Source organism: Ambystoma mexicanum, chromosome 6p (assembly GCF_040938575.1).
Source record: "Ambystoma mexicanum isolate Mex_15411 chromosome 6p, UKY_AmexF1_1, whole genome shotgun sequence".
In the NCBI taxonomy this organism is placed as follows: domain Eukaryota; kingdom Metazoa; phylum Chordata; class Amphibia; order Caudata; family Ambystomatidae; genus Ambystoma; species Ambystoma mexicanum.
Genome location: NC_090935.1, coordinates 562336899 through 562355533, shown reverse-complemented (window position 1 = coordinate 562355533; position 18635 = coordinate 562336899). Strand labels below are relative to the sequence as shown.

General features: G+C 48.5%; 1 protein-coding gene across 5 annotated transcripts in view; it reads right to left on the bottom strand.

Annotated features, from left to right (window-relative positions):
- Positions 1-18635, bottom strand: part of MAST4 (microtubule associated serine/threonine kinase family member 4) — a 2307007-nt gene that overhangs the window by 24421 nt on the left and 2263951 nt on the right. For all 5 annotated transcript variants that reach the window (XM_069627380.1, XM_069627381.1, XM_069627384.1 and 2 more), the window contains one exon: positions 5830-5966. In XM_069627380.1, coding sequence (XP_069483481.1) covers positions 5830-5966 — 137 coding nt within the window. The remainder of the gene's footprint in view (positions 1-5829; positions 5967-18635) is intronic.

The window sequence follows — 18635 nt, the reverse complement described above, 5'->3', positions numbered from 1 at the left end:
GGAGGACAGGCTGCCAAGTCATGGGGCCTGTGAGTGCAGAAGAGGCTTTAGTGTGGCAAGAGAGCTATGCTTACAGGCAGCCAGACCGGGGGCAGCAGGAGCTATCTGACAGGACCCAAGCCAAGGCTCATCTGCTGGGTGTAACATTAAAATCCAGGCCTCTGAAAGCAGGCGGGTCGACCCTGACCCCAGAAAAGCACCACTGGAAACCCCACAACTCCCAGAATCTGTAGAATGCTGTTTTGGGGGAGCTGGCGAAGTGGGAGCAAAATAAGAAAGCTGCATTGTGGTACCTGAAGTCCAGACACATTTCTTTATTGTACTTTTGTGCAAAGCAAGAGGGTCTGAGCCAGACTGAGGGAAACCTGTGTGTAAAGCATAGGAGGGTGTGAGAAGCTAAAGGAGGTACCAGGCCAAACTGAGGGAGACCCATGAGAATTGAAGACGGGTGGAACATGAGCAGGAGCAGAACTTCTGGGGCAAAGGCGAACCCACTAGAGCAGAATGACCAATTGAGGGACCAGAATGAAGGGTTGGGAAAATCCTGAAGTTCCCTGCAGGAGGTCGTTACTGCCGAAAAACCGGGAGAGAGCCAAATCCCAGACAAGAAGACTGTATTGTGTTTCAAGGACACCAGCAATTCCTCTGGGGTGAACGACAGAGTTGGGGAGGCGAGGCCAAGCCTGTGGCATTAAGTTTGACTCCTGAATTGAAGCCGCAAAGTGAATGAACTCTCAAATGCATAATGGTCCAGATTAACCCCGGTGAAAGGGGAAGTGAAAAGGTGAATGCTTGAAGAGAAAGGTTTCTTTGAACTTTTTGCTTATGATACAGAACTACCAAGAGACACTGGGGCAAATAACACAAAAGTGAAAGTGGAAGTGGTCCTGCAGAGGTCCATAGTAAAAGTCTTGCATATTCGAAAGTCTTCAACATCGGTTAAAGGTCCAAGCCTGACTGAGGGAGACCTGGACCTGGAGCCTGACTGAGGGAAACCTGGAATGTGAAATAAGTTAGGGGACGGGAACCCCTAACGAATGTGAATAAAGCTCTGGGAAGGGAACCCCAGCAAGTGCTGTGATCGCGAGTTCCGAGCCCGGCTGATACTTTTTTGCTTTGATAGGTCTGAGCCCGACAGAGGGAGTCCTACGTGAACATTTTGTTGAACTATGATTTATTAAGAGGTCCGAGCCCGACAGGTGGAGACCTATGTGAACCTTTCATTGAACTGTGAAAGAACTTTGGTGAACTGGAAAACCAGTGACTTTAACGTGGAAGGCCAAGCGGGCATCGAACCACATTTTGAACTGCTTCTGGATAACCTGATCCAGAGTGCGTCATCCTATCTACGGGGGGAAGGAGGTGCCTTATTCCGTGCTGCTGTCCAACGTGAGAAGGAGAGCTGACTGTAAGAACACAAAGCAGAGAGGATGTCGAATCGACAATCAATGAGTCGTCCAGAGCCCCCTGCAGAGGAAATTCCATTAAGCAGAGCAACTGGCACTCCCGCTCTTTACAATAGAAGCAAAGAGGGCCTCTTGAAGCATCCGGCAAAAGGTGAAGATCTCTTACAGAATTTCCTGACACAGCACCAACACATGGGAGGTTGAAGTCTGTATGATGTTCACATCCCTGCCAGAGGGCCTGCCAGCAGAGCGAGATACTGTTCTCCAAGGCATATATTTTCAGTCCACTGCTTCTATGTACAGAGGCAATGACCATACAGCACATTGTTTGTTGAGGTGGTGCATGGCCACAATAATGTCTGTAAAAATCAGGACATTCTTGCCTGCATAGATGGGAGGAAAGCAATCAGATCTAGCCTAAAAGTCTGCAACTCCAGCAAATGAATGTATTCCGAAGCTTTGGTCAAAGAGCACAGTCTGCTCACTGTAAGATGTAATAGTTGAGAACCCCAGCCGTTTAAGGAGGCGTATATGACCACTGTCAGTTTGGTCCAGGGTTGCCGAAGCATCTCCCCTCTCATCATGTTGTCTCACAGGGCCCACCACAAACTATCTCAAGACACAGTACTTAGCGCACTTGGAACCGGTCTGCCATGACACCTTGTAACTAAGATCACTGGCTTGGAAGTGACCATTGTAGCGACCTCATCTGTACCAGGCATCTGACACCATCTGGATGCAGTAGGCCACGTGGCCCAGTAAACCCTGTGACCAACCTTTGGAATTCAAAGACATGCACCATCACTTCCCAATCCTTTTGAAAGAAAACCCTGCCTATTCTCATTTCCACGATCGCTCTGATGAAATGGAGGGGCAACGGTGGAAAAACAGGATACTTCTTGAAGATTAGGGTTAAGCCCAAATGGACACATGCTCCAGCGTGTGGGCTCGGATGAGCCAATACTCCAGATAAGAGAAGAAGTGAATAATTTCCTTCCTGAGAAGAGCCAGAAAATACCTTGGTGAGGCCCCTAGGTTCCAAACAAAGACCGAACAGCAGAACTTGGAAATGGTAGTGGGAGTTTCCAATTATAAACGTTGGTTACTTCCTATGCGTGTGGTGTATTGGCATATGGCGGTAGGCATCCTAGAGAGCCAGAGACACAAATCAGTCTTTATAGTTCGAGGGCTTAGAGCTTCTAGGACAAAGTGACCATCTTGAACTTGTCCTTGCATTGGTACAACTTCCAAAGCTGCCGATCCATGATAGGACATTCCTTCAGAACCAGAAAGTAAAGGGGATACCAGCCTTTTACTGGATCCGAGTGGGGCATCAATTCTATGTTTCCCTTCCTCAGAAGCTGGTAAGAAAAGGTTAGAAAGGACAGAGCAGAGGTAGAAGATTTTAGAAGGGTGAGGTGCAAAGATTTTGCTGTGGCCTCTAGGACTTGGAATTTCAGCAATGACTCATCAGCATTTGCCCCAAACATGTTGCTCCCATCAAACGGCATGCCCAGCCATTTGGTTTGGACATTGGGGTGTGCCCTGAGGTCCTCATCCAGGAGTGCCTTTGCAGGACCGATAGTTCCCATAGCACCTGCCACACAGTCAGACATATGAAGGCCCGTCTGTAAGATCTAATGCATAGCCTCTCTACTGTCTTCCATCAGAGAATTGAAACTCTGCTTTATTTCTTCATCTGGTATGTGTTCAGAAATCCTATGATGTTTGCATGAGATAATTTGTGAGGCCCGTTTCCTCAACTGTTTTTTTCTTTTACACATTTCACTGCAAAGAAAGCGGGGGTGACCCCACGGCCCACCAAATGCCCCTGCTTCTCACAGCCCCCTCACCTTAAATGCCTAGTACTAACCCCCCACCATCTACTTTTGTGGTGGAAATGTGTAAAAGAAAATAAAGTTAATGGGCTCGAACAAATGGTCAAGTTCCTTTTCAGCTGCTCCAGGAATCATACTGCACAGACTACATGTGTATTTTGTCAGAGTGCAGGTAGCATTGGCAGCCCTAAATACAAGGCTGTCTGAAACGAAAGACCTTGCGGTCCATGGCATCCAGCTTCCTGCTCCCTCTTCTCCAGTGTAAGGAGGGGGAAGGAAATGTTGCAAAACTGCTGTGGCAGCCTGCACCGCCAATCTGTCTGGAGATTGATGTGTATGTAGAAACCCTTGATCCGAGTGAGCCAGATATTGCTTTTAGTCAAGGTCCCTCCACAGGGACCAAAGCGGGATTCTCCAAGGTGGCCAAAACAGGCACAGCAACTGCTGGGTTGAATAGTAAAAGGGTTTCCCAAGATGTCCATCAGGTCATTAAATACCTTTGACTTAGTGGGGGCAAACAAGCCTAAAGTCTACACTAATTTGGGACTGGCCTTCTGAAAGGAACAGTTGGGTCTGCCTCGGACTGGGAGTTGATACATATCCAGCTCTGGAGATGTTTCCAAGCAACTGGCATCCTGTTGGCCTGTTGCCAAATCCAACAGATTATCTTGTTCATTGCAGAACATCTCAGGCAAGTTCTTTGTTTCACCAGAGTAATGGGCCTCTAAACAAAAAAAGATCACATCCCCTTCATCATAAAATATTTCAGACATCTTCAAGAGGAACTTCCCTTTAGAAAGGGGGCATATTCCAGTGAAATACTGGTGATGCTGAGGTGAGAAGAGCTGTCATGGGAGCTTCAGTACCTGAAAGTGGTACCACACAACATCAAAAACAGAGTCATAACTATCTCAAATACATGTAGTAACTGGTCACCATATGTAACTGGCTTTCTTGGACAGTAAGAACAACAACTCAGGGTTCAGTAAATGCTCTTCTCCATCAACAACTCACCATGAGTCGCTCCATGGTTGACCCGTTTGATTTAGGATCTTCCAATGGCTGCTCCTGAATAAACATGTTAGAATTTGAACCACGGGAACCACAGCTGAGCTGCTGGACGGTGACATTCTCTGGAATGGAGCCATGACTGTCTCCAATAAAAAGCTAATGAACATACCAGACTGCAAGATAATGTCCACTCCTCTAACCTTGAGATGCCTTTAGAGATAAAACTACCTTATAGAGAAAAAACGTTAAGTATACTGCCTTCTGAGGTTGCCCATCTACACCTTCTCATTTAGCTTTATTCTGCTACTTCTGCTTTCTCTTTACTTCACGATGCTCCTTTAATGTGAACTAAAGTACAGCTTTAGATGTGTTGTAGTAGAAATAATCTGCTTTGTAGAATACCTAGACTTCATTTCTTTCTGTCTCACACAATAATAAAAAAAAAAAACTTTACACAAAAATATACCCCTTGGGAAGTTGAGGCATTCTAAACCCACACTACTTACTTATTACGAGATATAAAGTATATTCAATAAAAATACATTTCTGTGGACATTTATTGTTTCAGAGTAATGCAGCCAATGATTTTGGCCTACCCTGCCCACCACTTGAAATCTGTCCTTGATCACTTAGCCCGCATATCAATAGATTAGCCGTGTAAAGCAAGAGACTGCTTGTTTGCATAGATTCAGGATGGTAACTCTGATTTAGAAGCCGGATATCCCTCTAGGCGTCTACACTTTTGTTCTCTCTGATCTTGACAGGAAGCATCTGAAGTTGTGAAGCATATCAAATCTATTATAACTCCAATGAAACAGTCTGCTCTTGGCTCCTTGTCTTGTAATGGATGTCCGCAATTTTGACCATTCACAACCCTTATCTAGCCTTACACGGAACAAAAAGAATATTTTGTAGGTTTTGTCTTATAGGCGTTTGAAAGTGAGGTCTAGAAGCATACAATTAATGCTGTGAGTAAGAAGAGAGGAGGGTAGCATTCTAGGATAGTTACATCTATGTCAATGCTTTGGCCTTGTACCTACCTTCTCCATACTCCTACCGCCCAGGCATTGGGGACCCTCCCTGCCCCGTCACAACATGACATGCCACTGTCTTGTTCATGTCTTCATTCAGGATTATCGAGTGCATGGTACAGAAGACAACATCACAGCTATCTGACAAAGTATATACACGTTGAGCATTCAAAATATGCACATACTTGGATAATCTGGATTAGATACTTTGTGGCTTGTAAAATAGTTGGAGGTGGGGAATTCTTACTTTCACTTTAATATTTATTTGTTTTTAAGTGACACATTGTTCTCAACAATTTCTCTTTTGGACTTCTTTCCACAAATGTTTATGTCAGTTACAGTGAATTCAGGAAATCTCTTTCAATCAGGAAATTCAAAATGATTAATTCAGTACATTGAAATAAGGGAACTTCATACAAATAAAATTTCATTTTCAAGTGAAAAAAAAAGAGGTATGATTCATTTTGCCCTACCAACGCTACTTGAGATTACATATTGCTGTTAATAAGGACTGTGTGCAAATGTTTAGAAATTGTAGCCAACCTTTCAAGACTTTCCTTCTTTTTAGTCTTCTTACTGCGGCGCACCATCCGGCTGCGATAGTTATTTCTCCTTGCTGGACCTGTCTTGATGGAAGTATTCTCAAAAGGAGTTGTGTTGATTGAAACCTTGCTTCCACTCTGTTGATAAAACAACAAAAATGAAAACATAATTCAGGGACGTTTCATTTAAATGTCCCAAAAATGTTCAACCTTTGGCATTTCTTTTTCAAACCTCAAACTACATCCAATTAACTAAGTCTCCAATAATGAGAAGTATACGATTTGGCCGTGGCAGAAATCTTCGTGGCCAAATCCACCCTAACTTTAAGCCCCTATGGCCCCCAACATCCCTCCCACCCACCCCGTACTTACCTTTTCACGTCCGGTTTTCTTCTGAACCTGCAGCGTCAGTTCTGTCCCTCCTACGCAGGTCGGATCCGATGTCGCAGGGCCCCCTTTTCAATTTTTTCCCCGTCCCCTGCCTCCGAACCTCTGGAAGCGGGGGACACCCCCGCTCCCCCAAAGGCCATCACTCCCAAAAACGGGGAGCGGGGGACACCCCCGCTTCTCATGTTTGGTAGTGAGCACCCCATTTGATCGTTTACAATCAATCGAATGGTACTGGCCGAATTCAGCCAGATGTACCATGCGATCAATTCTAAACCATCAAATTGGGTACTTCCCGACAATGCTGTGTTTTCAAAAAACTTCCTAGGATCGCTTCATTTGTATAATTAAATAAAAGGTAATACATATCTAGGATCACTTCATTTGTATAATTAAATAAAAGGTAATACATACAAAATCTATGTCAGTACATTTGCATTCAGAAATATTTGCTTACTAGAACCATTGTAAATGATGCAATGAAATCCATCATGAGTAGCCGAGAATAAGTGGTGAGGTTTTCTAGCTTGATCAACAGGAGAACATGGGCACTCTCAGATGGGCTACAATAATGTGAACTGAATTCCTCAGCTCTTTCTAAAGCCTTGACACAGCTAGAGAACCCTTACTGTATAACCTGGCCCTAACCTTGGACGAGCTGGGGCTAAAGCCTGTAGCCTAATCACTTCAACTCCCTCAGGGACTTCCTCTGTGACCTAAGCTGCGGTAGTCCAATTGCCCTGTCGCACCCTTTCTTGCACCCTTCCTCTCGTGAAATTCTTTCACTCTCTATACCCACTTTCTCTCCTGACACTCATTCTCTACTGTGCCTTTCACTCCTTCCCCTCCAACGCCTCGGCTCTACTCTTTTACTCTATCCGGTCGCCACTAACTCAACTCTACCGCTTACCACCATTGTTTGTTTTTCTCTTTTTCTTTTTCTCTCTCTCTCTCTCTCTCTCTCTCTTTCAAACATGCAAGAAAACTGGTGCCACTCTCTGAATCCTTACACCTTATGTTTACTCTATCCAAACACCCTAAAAATCTCTTCCAAGTCCTCCTCCACATTCCCCTCTTGTCTCTTAGTCCACGCTCCACGCCTCCAACCTCACCCAAACACCTTTTACTGCAGAATACTTCTCCAAGATTTTCATAGCCATACCCTTCTGGTCTAGAAAGCTCTCGGAGATCCTATTGGGGGCTGGATTTTTCCCTCTAAGTCTACATAAGTGTATTTAGCCCCGCCTCCTTTTCAGCCTCCATTTCTGCCCATCCTGCGATGCGGTCTCTGGGATTGTTGGACCTCTTGCTCCCTCCAGTACTCAGTAAGTCATTGTTAAGGGTTTGGGGACTGCTCATTGGTCTCTCTATTGCGTAGACCCTTGCTAGGTCATGTTATTCCACTGCTCTCCTGAAGTCAGTCTGGGGTTGTGGATAGGTACTGGGTCTCCTATTCTTCTCCTGAAAGGGGGAGGATAGTTAATTTGTGCCAGAGCAACCACTTCTTTCCTCCTGCTTTGGGCCAGGTCTTGCCCAATGGATCCAGGTGCATTGTGGTACTTTTAGTTTTTGTTTTTCTTTGGATGATGATTCTACCTGAAAGATTGAAGAGTCCGAGACAGGACATATGCTCATAGGTGGCGGGGTAGGGAAAAGGGCACCAATGCAAAGACACAATTTGACACATTCTGGTGAGCTAATGAATGGGGGACCTCTGCCAACTCCCTCACAACATTGGGGCTGGTTTGTCTCGGACACTGCCCTGCTAGACCGCCAACCCAAGGTCGGAGAACTCCCAGGGACCACATCAAAGGGTCATAACCATGACCCCGCCACAGTAGGTGGATGATAGAATTGTGATAAAGGTTTTGCTTACAAGAAGGGAAAAGGAAAACAAAACATCCTCTGTTGAAGTAGATAGCTGTGGTCTTCTGTGACAGTAATGTGTAATGCTGGCGTGTCAATAAGGCAACTACACTTTGTTTACTCCCAGCCTAGGGACAATTTAAATGTTCTTGGGCCATACAACTCCACAGTGATCGTATATGAGAGGTCTTAAAGGAGAGAGATGCCTCTACGGGGATTTGAAGGCTCTCCACTCTCCCTGCCCCAGACCAGTGTGAACCGGAAGGCTTCAGACAGAAAAATGTGATGTCTGGATTTCAAGCATGTACCACGCTCCTAGTCTAGTGCTGTGCACACACCAACATGTCTCATGAGGCCCTCTTCGTGTGAATAGGAGACATGGGTATCAGCAGACAGCCATAATGTGTTCTACAGGGCAGGTAGGCACTACGGAGCCTACCCCTACTACGACTTGTGAAAACCTTCCCTGTGTGTTCTGCAAAGCCAGAGGCCATAGAAGGAGATCATTTAGAGAATAGCCAACAAACCGGACCACCATTGCAGATACTGCTGGAGGCCCCTGCAGTAGACTGGCCAACAGGTACAACATTTACCTTGTGTTCCAAAAATTCTGATCCTTTTTCACATAGGAGTTGGGTGGCCATTTTAGTTCAAAACCCATCTTCTATATACACAAACGTGAAAATGTGTGGGTTTGTGGCTTTGCGTAAGTTCCCTATAAAATTCCAAACCTTTCCACCAATCTGCACCAAATTTTGCACAGTCACCTGTTAGGACCCTCCGGACATTACTGCTACATTGCATCTGGACACCCCAACCCTTTGCCTGGATTTCAGCAAAAGTGCAAATTTGGGCGTGGGTTTGTGGCTTTGCGTATGTTGCCTATACAATTCAACATTGTACCAATCTGAAGCACTTTTTCTACAGTTACCGGTTAGGACCCTCTGACATTACTGGCTACATGACAATTGGACACCCCACCCCTTTCCCCAGATTTCAGCAAAAGTCTCTGGGTTTGTGGCTTCACAAATGTTCCCTATACAATTCCATACCGTTTCACCAATCCGTGCCAACATTTTGCACAGTCACCTAGTAGGACCCTCCAGACATTACTGGCTACATGACACTTGGACACCCCACCCCCATTTCGGTAAAAGTCAAAATTTGTTTGTGGGTTTGTGGCTTGGCAAAGCGTTGTTCCACCAATCTGAACCAAATTTTGCACAGTTACCTCTATCTTTGAGGGAACGAAAGCCCGGGCAACGGCGGGCATATATTATGAGTTACTCACCGTAGGGACTAACGTACTCCTACACCATTGTCTCCTTTCCTCCATACTGTATGGGCATCCCTCGCTATGGACGGGAAACAGAACCTTTTTCACCGGAACAAATTGTCTTCCCCTTTAAATTTAGATGCGCGCTGGGGCACGGCACTGGAAGCATGCGCTCCTAGGACTCCGATCGCCGGTGCCACTCCTCAGTCCCCTTTGACGTGTCGACAATATTACAATTGCCTATGACATTGAGTTGTTACGGGGGACTATGGACTAGGAGTATGTTAGTCACTACAGTGAGTAACTTATAATTACTTCTATATCCCGTCCCCTTTCCTCCATACTGTATGGGCAATTACAAATGAATGTAGCCCTGGGAGGAGAGTTGCCCCTCGAAGAAAACAAATTCTTCAGAACTGCCTGGCTAAATGCTGAGTCAGATCTGGCGCTGGCATCCAAGCCGTAGTGTTTGCAAAAGGCTGATGGAGAAGCCCAAGTAGCTGCCTTGCTGATCGTATGCCATGGAACGTGTCTTTGGAAAGCCAGAGCTGTGACCTTGGCTCCGATGGCATGGGCGTGCATGTTTGCTGGCAAAGACCTGTGCTGCCTCTCACACGCCTCCTTGATGGCAATCACCATCCACCATGCTATTGAAGCCTTGGAGGCTTGACAGCCCCGTTTCGACCTGCCAAAAGTGATGAACAAGGCATCGGATTTAGGGAAGCTCTTCTTCCTGGCCAGATAAAATCTTAAGCACGCCTGACCTCCAGACAGTGCAATACTTTCTGAGCCTCATCCTTTGGATTCGCAAAGAATGTTGGAAGTACTATCTCCTCGTCAAGGTGAAAAGATGGCACGGCCTTAGGAAGAAATGCAGGGTGTGCCCTAAGAACCACCTTGTCCTGGTGAAATGTGATATAGGGATCTGAAGTCAACAGCGCCTGAATTCCGCCGATCCGGCGTGCTGAGGTAAGGCCAACCAGTAGGGCAGTCTTTATAGTAACCAGCCTGATGTCTATTGACGCCATGGGTTCGAAGGGTTTATGGGCCAGAGTGCCCAGCACTACATTAAGGTCCCAGACCGGATGAGTACGCTTGACCGGCAGATATAATCTGGTCAGGCCGGCCAAGTGACTTAACCATCGGATTGGAGGAGGGGGAAGATGTCATCTCTGAATTCTTGTAGGCTTCTGTGGCCGCTAGATATGTACGGCAGGTGTCTACCTGCACACCGGATTGAGCCAGATGCACAGAGAAGGATAACAGATCGTCCAGTGAGCATGTCAGAGGATCTATCTTGTTTGCCTTGGCCCAGTGACAGAACCTCGTCCACTTGCTCCAGTACTGACTCCTGGTGCAGTAGCTTCTTGCCCCCTGAATGATAGCTTGATAGCTAGGTTGTCCTGTGACAATTGCAGATGTTTCAGGGTGACCTGTTCAGGAACCAAGCTGCCAGGGCTAACTTCTGAGGAGTGGGGTGAACCACTGTGCCCCCCTGCTGGGAGAGTAGGGGTTGGACCCAACAGGAGGTGCACCAGAGGCTGATCTGACAGTCAGAGGAGTTCCGAGAACCAAGGTCTTGCTGGCCACTATGGCGCTATCAAGATGAGTCGAAGGCTCTGTGACTCCCTGGCCTTTCCGATGACCATGAGAATCAACAGAGTGAGGGGGAAAAGCGTTTGCATTCATGTCATTCCAGGGAATCTGTAACATATCCCCCATAGAATGCCTGCCTTGTCCCATCAAGAACGCATACTGGTGGCATCTCCTGTTGCTCGTGGTGGCGAATAGGTCTACCTGAGGGTGGGCCCACATGTTGAAGATCCCTTTCAGGACCTCTTCGTTCAACTGCAACTTGTTATTGTCGAACCCCAGCCTGCAAGTTGGATTCTCCCGGAAGGTGGACTGCTGATAAGTAAATGTTGTTCGACAGTGCCCACTACGATATGTCGATGGACAGTCTGCGGAGGGCAGGGGACCTGGTATCTCCCTGCTTTTTGATGTAATAAATGCAAGTGAAGCTGTCTGTCTGGATGCAGATCGACTTGCTGCTGAAAATGGGGAGGAACGCTTTGAGAGCAAGCCAGATGGCCATTCTCTCTAGCCAGTTGATCTGTTCCAGTTGTTCCTCCTGTGACCATACTCCATGGACACTGTGGCTGTCCAGTGTAGCCCCCCCATCACTCTAGGGACAAGTCTGTGGTAATGTTGATCTCGGTTAAAGGCTGCCCGAATGGTCTGCCTGCTAACAGATTGGTCGCTGCACTCTACCAAACCAGGTCCTGGGGTCCTGGTGCAGGTGCTGTGGTATGCTGACTAGAGCAGCTTTGGAGCCCGTCTCCTGATTCCAGGAGGCTGAGAAATGTAGCTGCAGCCTCCTCATTTTGAGTCTTGTGTGTGGCACAGCCTGGAGACAAGCTACCATTATTCCAAGCAGGTGCTGGTATCACCATGCGGAGGTTACTGGTCTGCTGAGCAAATTCCTTGTGGCCTTCCTGATTGCCGTGTTCTTGTCTTCTGAGGGGAAGACTCTCTCCGCCCTTGTATCCCAAATTAGCCCCAGGAAAGTTAAGGACTGGGTGAAAAGTAACTGCGACTTCTTGAGGTTGATCGACTTCCTCCACTGCCTGGCTCACTGTGAGCGAGCAGATTTCTGCAAGCAGAGCTGCTTTACCAATCTGCAGGAGCGAAGGGGAGGAAAGGGGGGAGAATTGGAATCCCATGGATACCACCGAGAGGATCTATGGGTCCGTGAACTTTGTCTGCCAACAGTGTGCATGAAGGGCAAGCCTGCCCCCCACCGGAGACTCTTGGATCCGAATGAGCCTGTCACAACTTCTTCCTGTCTAAGGCTGGGGCTGAGGAGGGGGACTGGAAAAAACCCTTGTTAGCCACCTTGTGCGGTTTGCGCCTGTGCTGGCTAAGGGATCTGTCCGGTTGTCTGGACCATCTCTCCTGGAATTCCCTAAAGCCACCGAAGGACCAACCATTGTCAGAGCGCTTGTGCGTTTGGCTGTAGGTCTTGGGTGCGGATTTAGTAAGAACAAAGATTTCGCTTTTTGTGAGCTATCTTTTTTCTTATCAAGTTCCTCATCTGTTGTTGAATGGAACAGGTCGCCTCCTTCAAAAGGCAGGTCTAGCATGCGCTCCTGCACGTCTGGGTTGAATTTCGTCACCTTGAGCCAAGCCATCCTTCTCATGTCCATGGCAATACCAATGGTTCGGCCTGATGTGTCAATCTGGGCCACCGTGGACTCCATTATATCTTGTGCCATGATTTTGGCCTCCGTCAGCCCAGCCTTGAAGCAAGCCTGGCTGTGGGTGGAGAGCGCCGGAAGGAAATTTGCAATTTCCCCCCACAGCTTCTGGTTGACAGCTGCCAATTTCTTCACAAACGCCTCCAGAAGCTTTTTCCTCCTTGCCCAGGAGTGCCGAGGCCGAAGCCGCTGATGAGGATTATGGCTTAGAATATAGTGATGCTGCTGCCATCACTGAGGAGTGAGGTTGGGGGTGCAATGACAATAGGAGGGTGTCCCCTTCTGTTTGCCTGTACTTAGCGTCGAGACGCCTTTTGGTGGGCTGGGTAGTGTGTGGCTTGAGCCAACCTTTTATGGCTAATGCTTAGACATCCTTCTGAAGTGGAATTCCAGTTCTAGTAGGAGGACATAGCGTAAGAACTTCAGCCAGTACCGCCGCCTCCAGGTGTTCCACCTTTGGCTGCGGGATTCCTAGGTACTCAGCCAGGCCCGCCAGTCGCTCATGAAAAGCTCTGGCTGATGATGGGGTGTCTGGGCCTTCCTCCTCATTTGTGTCCACTTTTGTGTCCTGTGGATCCGGGGGAGCCGGAGGAGTGCTGGATGCAGGCAGCTGTGGCGTGCTGATTAACAGTGCCAGAGGCTGCTGAGGGGGCAGAGCCGGAGCTGCCGCGATTGGTACATGCATGGGAGCCGGAGGCTGAGCTGAACCCAGGGGCGGTACCGCTGTGGGTGCTTGTGGCTGTACAGGAGGAAGCATATCCCTGATTACGTCCCTGAGGATGGTACCCATCTGTGGTAATCTCATGAGGGTGAGGAACCTCTCCAAGAAACTTTCTTCACAAGCTGGAGGTGTACCTGATGGGATAGGGCTATAGCCCTGAGGCTGCTGTGTCCTGGGCATCTCACTACATTAGGCAATGTGTATCTGCACTGAGAAGTGGAGAGATGGGTTGTGGTCCAGCTGACAGATGTTGTCCAATCCCACCTGGAAGTGCGCTCCCATGCCTGATTTCGGAAGGGGAAGGGTATTGGGTGAGTCGCCATTTTTGACTGGGCCAGCGGCCATTTTGTTCCGCTCTGCGCCACGTGCCTACGTCATGGTACTTGCTGAGCTGGGACCGGCTGAGCTTGGGACCCGGTAACAGAGCCTTGTGGACCCTCAGCGGTAAGACCGGTAGTATGTGTGGACCCCTCGTTCTGGGGGCCGGTAGCTGGAACAGTCTAGGTATTCTTGCTGGTTTAAGGACTTGAGAGGTCCTTCACGCTTGGGCGCTTCCCTAGGAAGAAGTCACCCTTGCAGGGTGTGGGGGAGGACAGGGCATTCTTGAGTGCACGTGGAATAACGGCGTCACACACGGTACAGCCGTCTCAGCCGTGGTCTGGGCCAAGGCACCGGAGGCAGAGGGCGTGGGGGTCAGATGTTGGGAATAGACCCTTGCAGGCTGGACACCTGCTGAAGCCCGCCGTCATCGACATATGCAGGGGAGGAGCATGGCGCCAGAGGACAGAGCAGTACCTACAATTGGAATAGAAAAATACTTCTCTGAGGAAGAGCCCATGGAATTTCAAGGCCAGGACTAACCCAGGAGCACAAGTGAAAGCGGTCCGTTCCAGTCGACGCGGAAAAAAGGGCTGGGAGTGGCGCCGGTGGCCAGAGTCAGGGCAGCACATGCTCCCAGGGCTGCGCCCCTCATGTATCTAAATCTAAAGGGGAAGATGATTTTTTCTGGTGAAAAAGGTTCCATCTCCCGTCCCTAGCGACGGACGCCCATTCAGTAATGAGGAAAGGGGACGGTACGTAGGAGTACATGTCCGGAATGATTCCCTTGAGTATGTTCCCCATTTGTTGTGATTTCATGAGCATGAGGAATTTGGCTACAAAGCGTTCTTCACACGCTGCCAAGGCATGCTTCTGCACCGGTACAGCCGTCTGGATCGGCATGTACGGCTGAGTTCTTCTTGCTCTGTGTCTGCTCTGGGCATAGCCCGCATCCGTGTAGCGCACCTGCCCCGATGAGGTTGGGTAGGAGGTGCACCATGTGACCTGTAACACGGGAGAAGATTCCACCCTCGGAGGGAAATCCAGCCTCTGGGGTTTGCTGTAATGACGCACTTCTGAAGGTGCTGCCATTTTTACTTGCTGCGCCTCCATTTTGTCATGTACCGCCCCACGTGCAGCCTGCAAGTCTGTGGATATACTGGCTTTGGCCTTTGGCCTCCGACTGTTTGCCTGACCACATAGGCTCAGACCTGCCTTGCACCTCAGGTGTAGACCTGGCAGGCTGTTTGCCCTCGGACATGGTTCCAGTAGTGCCTTTATCACTGTGTTTAGGCGCCCCTCAGGCATAAGCCTGGTATCCGAGCAAAGCCCCTCGAGAACTGGCCCAGTATCAGAGCCGCGTGGCCCCTCAGGTAAGGGACCAGGAGGATCTGTGGACCAGTCGGCCATGAGGCCGACAGCTATCTGAGCCTCTGTACCCTTTCTGGTAATAGAGCCTACTAGGCCACTCTCACTAGTTAACTTCCTGGGGAAGGAGTCACCTTTGCGGGGTGCTTTCAAGAACAAGATACCAACCTTCTTTGTCTTTCTCCTTATGTACACCTTTATGTGGTCCAGAGGAGATCTGTCAAAAAGCTCTCTCGCACCGGAGTCAGAGCGCATGTCGCTCTGACGTAGGTAAAGAACCGTCACAAGCCGGGCACTTACTAAAAACCATTTCAGCCGACATGCACTGGGGAGGGGCTAGGCACCGGTGGACGGTGTACGACATAATCCTAAGGAAGAAAAATAAATAAAAGATAACATTATTGGGACAAATATCCCCGGGATAGATGTAACACGCATGGAATTACGAGCCACACAATGGCCTCAACCACAGCTTTGGTGAGACAGGTCCACTCCCGTTGCCAAGGACTAAGGTGTGGCGCCGGAGGGTGGAGTCAGGGGAGTGCATGCTCCCGGGACTGCACCCCCATGCACAATGGGGAAAGATGTTTTTTCTGTTGAAAAAGGTTCCATTCCCGTCCATAAGGAGGGATGACCATACAATATGGAGGAAAGGGGACGGGACATAGGAGTGTTAAAACACAAACAGAGCAGTTCTGGGGTAACCATGCCACAATGGAGGAGTAACTCAAAGTCCAATAAAAGGGGTCCTATGCTAAAAGTCTCAGAACTCTAGTTCACACAATTCTGTGTTTGATCACAGGAAAGAGTTATTTGTGTCTCTCAGTGGCTTCAAGTGAACAGGCACATTTCTTTACTTAGTCTTGACAGAGGACACTAATGACGTATAACCCTCTGGGTTTATGCAGCCTTGTGAAGTGCTCCAACTTGGACTTTGTAGCATCCCCCTCGGGATTGCATTAATTATAGCTCCCATTCAAGGGCAACTCTCCTAGCTGTGAGTCTGTAAGCAGCCGTGGTCAGACTCGAATGATTTAAAAAAATGATTTAGCACTGGTGGCTTTGCAGCAACCAGCTGGTTCTGGGAAAGCACCCTCTACCTGCCAGCTAGCAAGTATTTCTTTTCACAAGTGGAGTTCCCTTCTAGGGTAGCCTACTTTGCTTGGGCAGCTTCTGTTTCTCCGCTCTCTCAATGTATAGCTTCTTGGCTTTACCAATTCTGGTTCCTTAGCTCTCTCCCTGGATTGGCCACCACTACTTCCTCAACTCTCCAACAGTGTGACTTTTGGCTAGACCCGCATCTGAGCTTTTGGCTTCAGTGCAACAGCCCCAAGTTGGCTCTAGTTTCTCCTGCAAGTACAGGCCTTTACAGAAGGATCAGTTTGACTTGGCCACTACCCTTTTCAGAGCTCTCGCACAATGTGGACCAATAGACACATGGGCACCTCTCGAGTCATCTGGTTGACTGTGCCCAGAGAGCTTCAGGCACATCCTTACCAGCAACATCATGGCATTCCGAGATGCAGAGGATGATGCACCTTGACAAGGTATGTTTGATCAGAGCCCTTCCATCACAGGTACCAACAAAACGCTGGCCACCTTTCATGACCTCTCTCATCTTAGAGACGTAGTAGATGAGTGACTGCGCCGGGTCCAGGTCCAGCCTATGGAACAATTCCACTGCCTTGGAAGGGTGAGGTAGAGGAAAAGAGACAGGAAAATGGATCTTTTGAGAGAGATAGAAATCTGAGACCAGCTTCGGGAGGAAGGATGGTCTTGCTTTCGATGCCACCTTGTTCTTGGACAAAACCAAATAGGGAGGTTTAACTGACAAGGCCAGGAGCTCACTCACCAAACTCGTAGAAGTGATGGTGACTAGAAAAATAACCTTAAGAGCAAGTCATCTTTGCAAACAAGAATCGAGGGGCTGAAACACAGTGCCGATAAGAAACATTAAAACTAATTTCAAGCACCAGAATACCACACTTCCAGGTCAAAGAAAGCAGAGAATCCAGAACAGAGGCTGTGGAACAGGTAAAAGGATCCAGATCCCTCTTTCGGCACCAAGCTGAAAACATACACCACCTGCAAGCATCAATGGATTTGGCCGCGGACCTCCTAGCAGAGAGGAGCATGTCCAGGATGCCCTCCAACAAATTTCACTCCTTATAACTCATCCTTTCAACAGCCAAGCACGAGGTTCAAGGCTCTTGAGGTTCGGATGCAGCATTTGTGTCTCTGATCAGGGGAGGAGGTCTGCTCTCTGCTGAAGGCACCAAGGATGGCAGATGGACTATGCCCAGCACAGAGTGATCAAAGTCATTGTGGGTCTGAACAGCCACAGCATCTTGAGAACCAGCAGAATAACAGGTATCGGCAGGACCACATAGAACTAATCAAAGTCCCACTCACCCATTAAGGCTTCCTCCAGAGCACCCGGTCTTATTTATTCCCTGGAGCAGAACCACCTACACTTTCTGTTCACACTGGAAGTGAAGAGATCCACTTGAGGAGTCCACCAATGGGAGAATACCTTACCCTGACCAAGCTCTCACTCATGGCTCGTGGGAGGCCAAAGAGCGGCTACTCAAGACATCAGAAATCATATTCTCCCTGTTGGCCAGGTGAGCTACCGTCAGAGACATTATTCTCCAGAGCACTGCTTCTCTGCATAGAGGCAAGGACTCAACACCACGCAGTTTGTTGAGGTAATGCATGGCCACTGTGTTGTCCGCTAAGACAGCCAGGTTTCCTCCGATACTGAAGGGAGGAAAGCAACCATGGCCCAGCCTGATTGACTAACCTCCAGCAAATGTATGTGTTCCCTGCATTCTGACAGAGTACAGGTCGGTCACCATTTGATCTTGTTGGTGAGGGCTCCAGACTTTCAGGGATATGTCCGTGACGAGTCAGTTGAGGCCAAGGGTGTTGAAACAATGTTCTTTTTAGTCACTTGTATCCCTGGGACTACCATTCCAGTTATCTGGACACTTTCGTTGAGACCTGAAGAAGATCTGAGGTGCATCCCTGAAACAGACCACTGAAAACTAAGAAGCCACTGCAGTGACTTCATGCGCAGCAGGCCCTCTGGCACTACAAGAATGCAGGAGGCCACAAGACCCAGCAAACGCATATAAACTGAGGCAGAAACTCTTTCCTGTGATTGGAAGATACATACCAACTTGGAACTGTTGTCACTCAATCCTTGAGCGGCAAGGCCTAGCCCAAGCGAGTGTCCAAGACTGCCCCTATGAACCATGTCAGACTGGGATGGTGGAACCTGAGGCTTTCTCCATTTCAGGGAGAAACACAGGCTGTGCAACAGGCTGCACATATGGTACAACGGTGCCAACACCTTGTCTGGGGTGCAAGCTCTGATGAGCCAGTCTTCCAGATAGGGTAAATCATGGATGCCTTCCCTTCTGAAGCAAGCTGATACCTCTACCAGCGGCTTGGTGAGAACGTTTGGTAGCGAAGAAAGACCAAACAGCAGGACCTTGAATTCATTGTGGTAGTGTTCTATCGTGAACTTCAGGAAACCCCTGTGCCTTCGGTGGATCGGCACATGGAAATAGGCATCCTGCAGGCCTCATGAGACAAGCCATTCCTGCAGG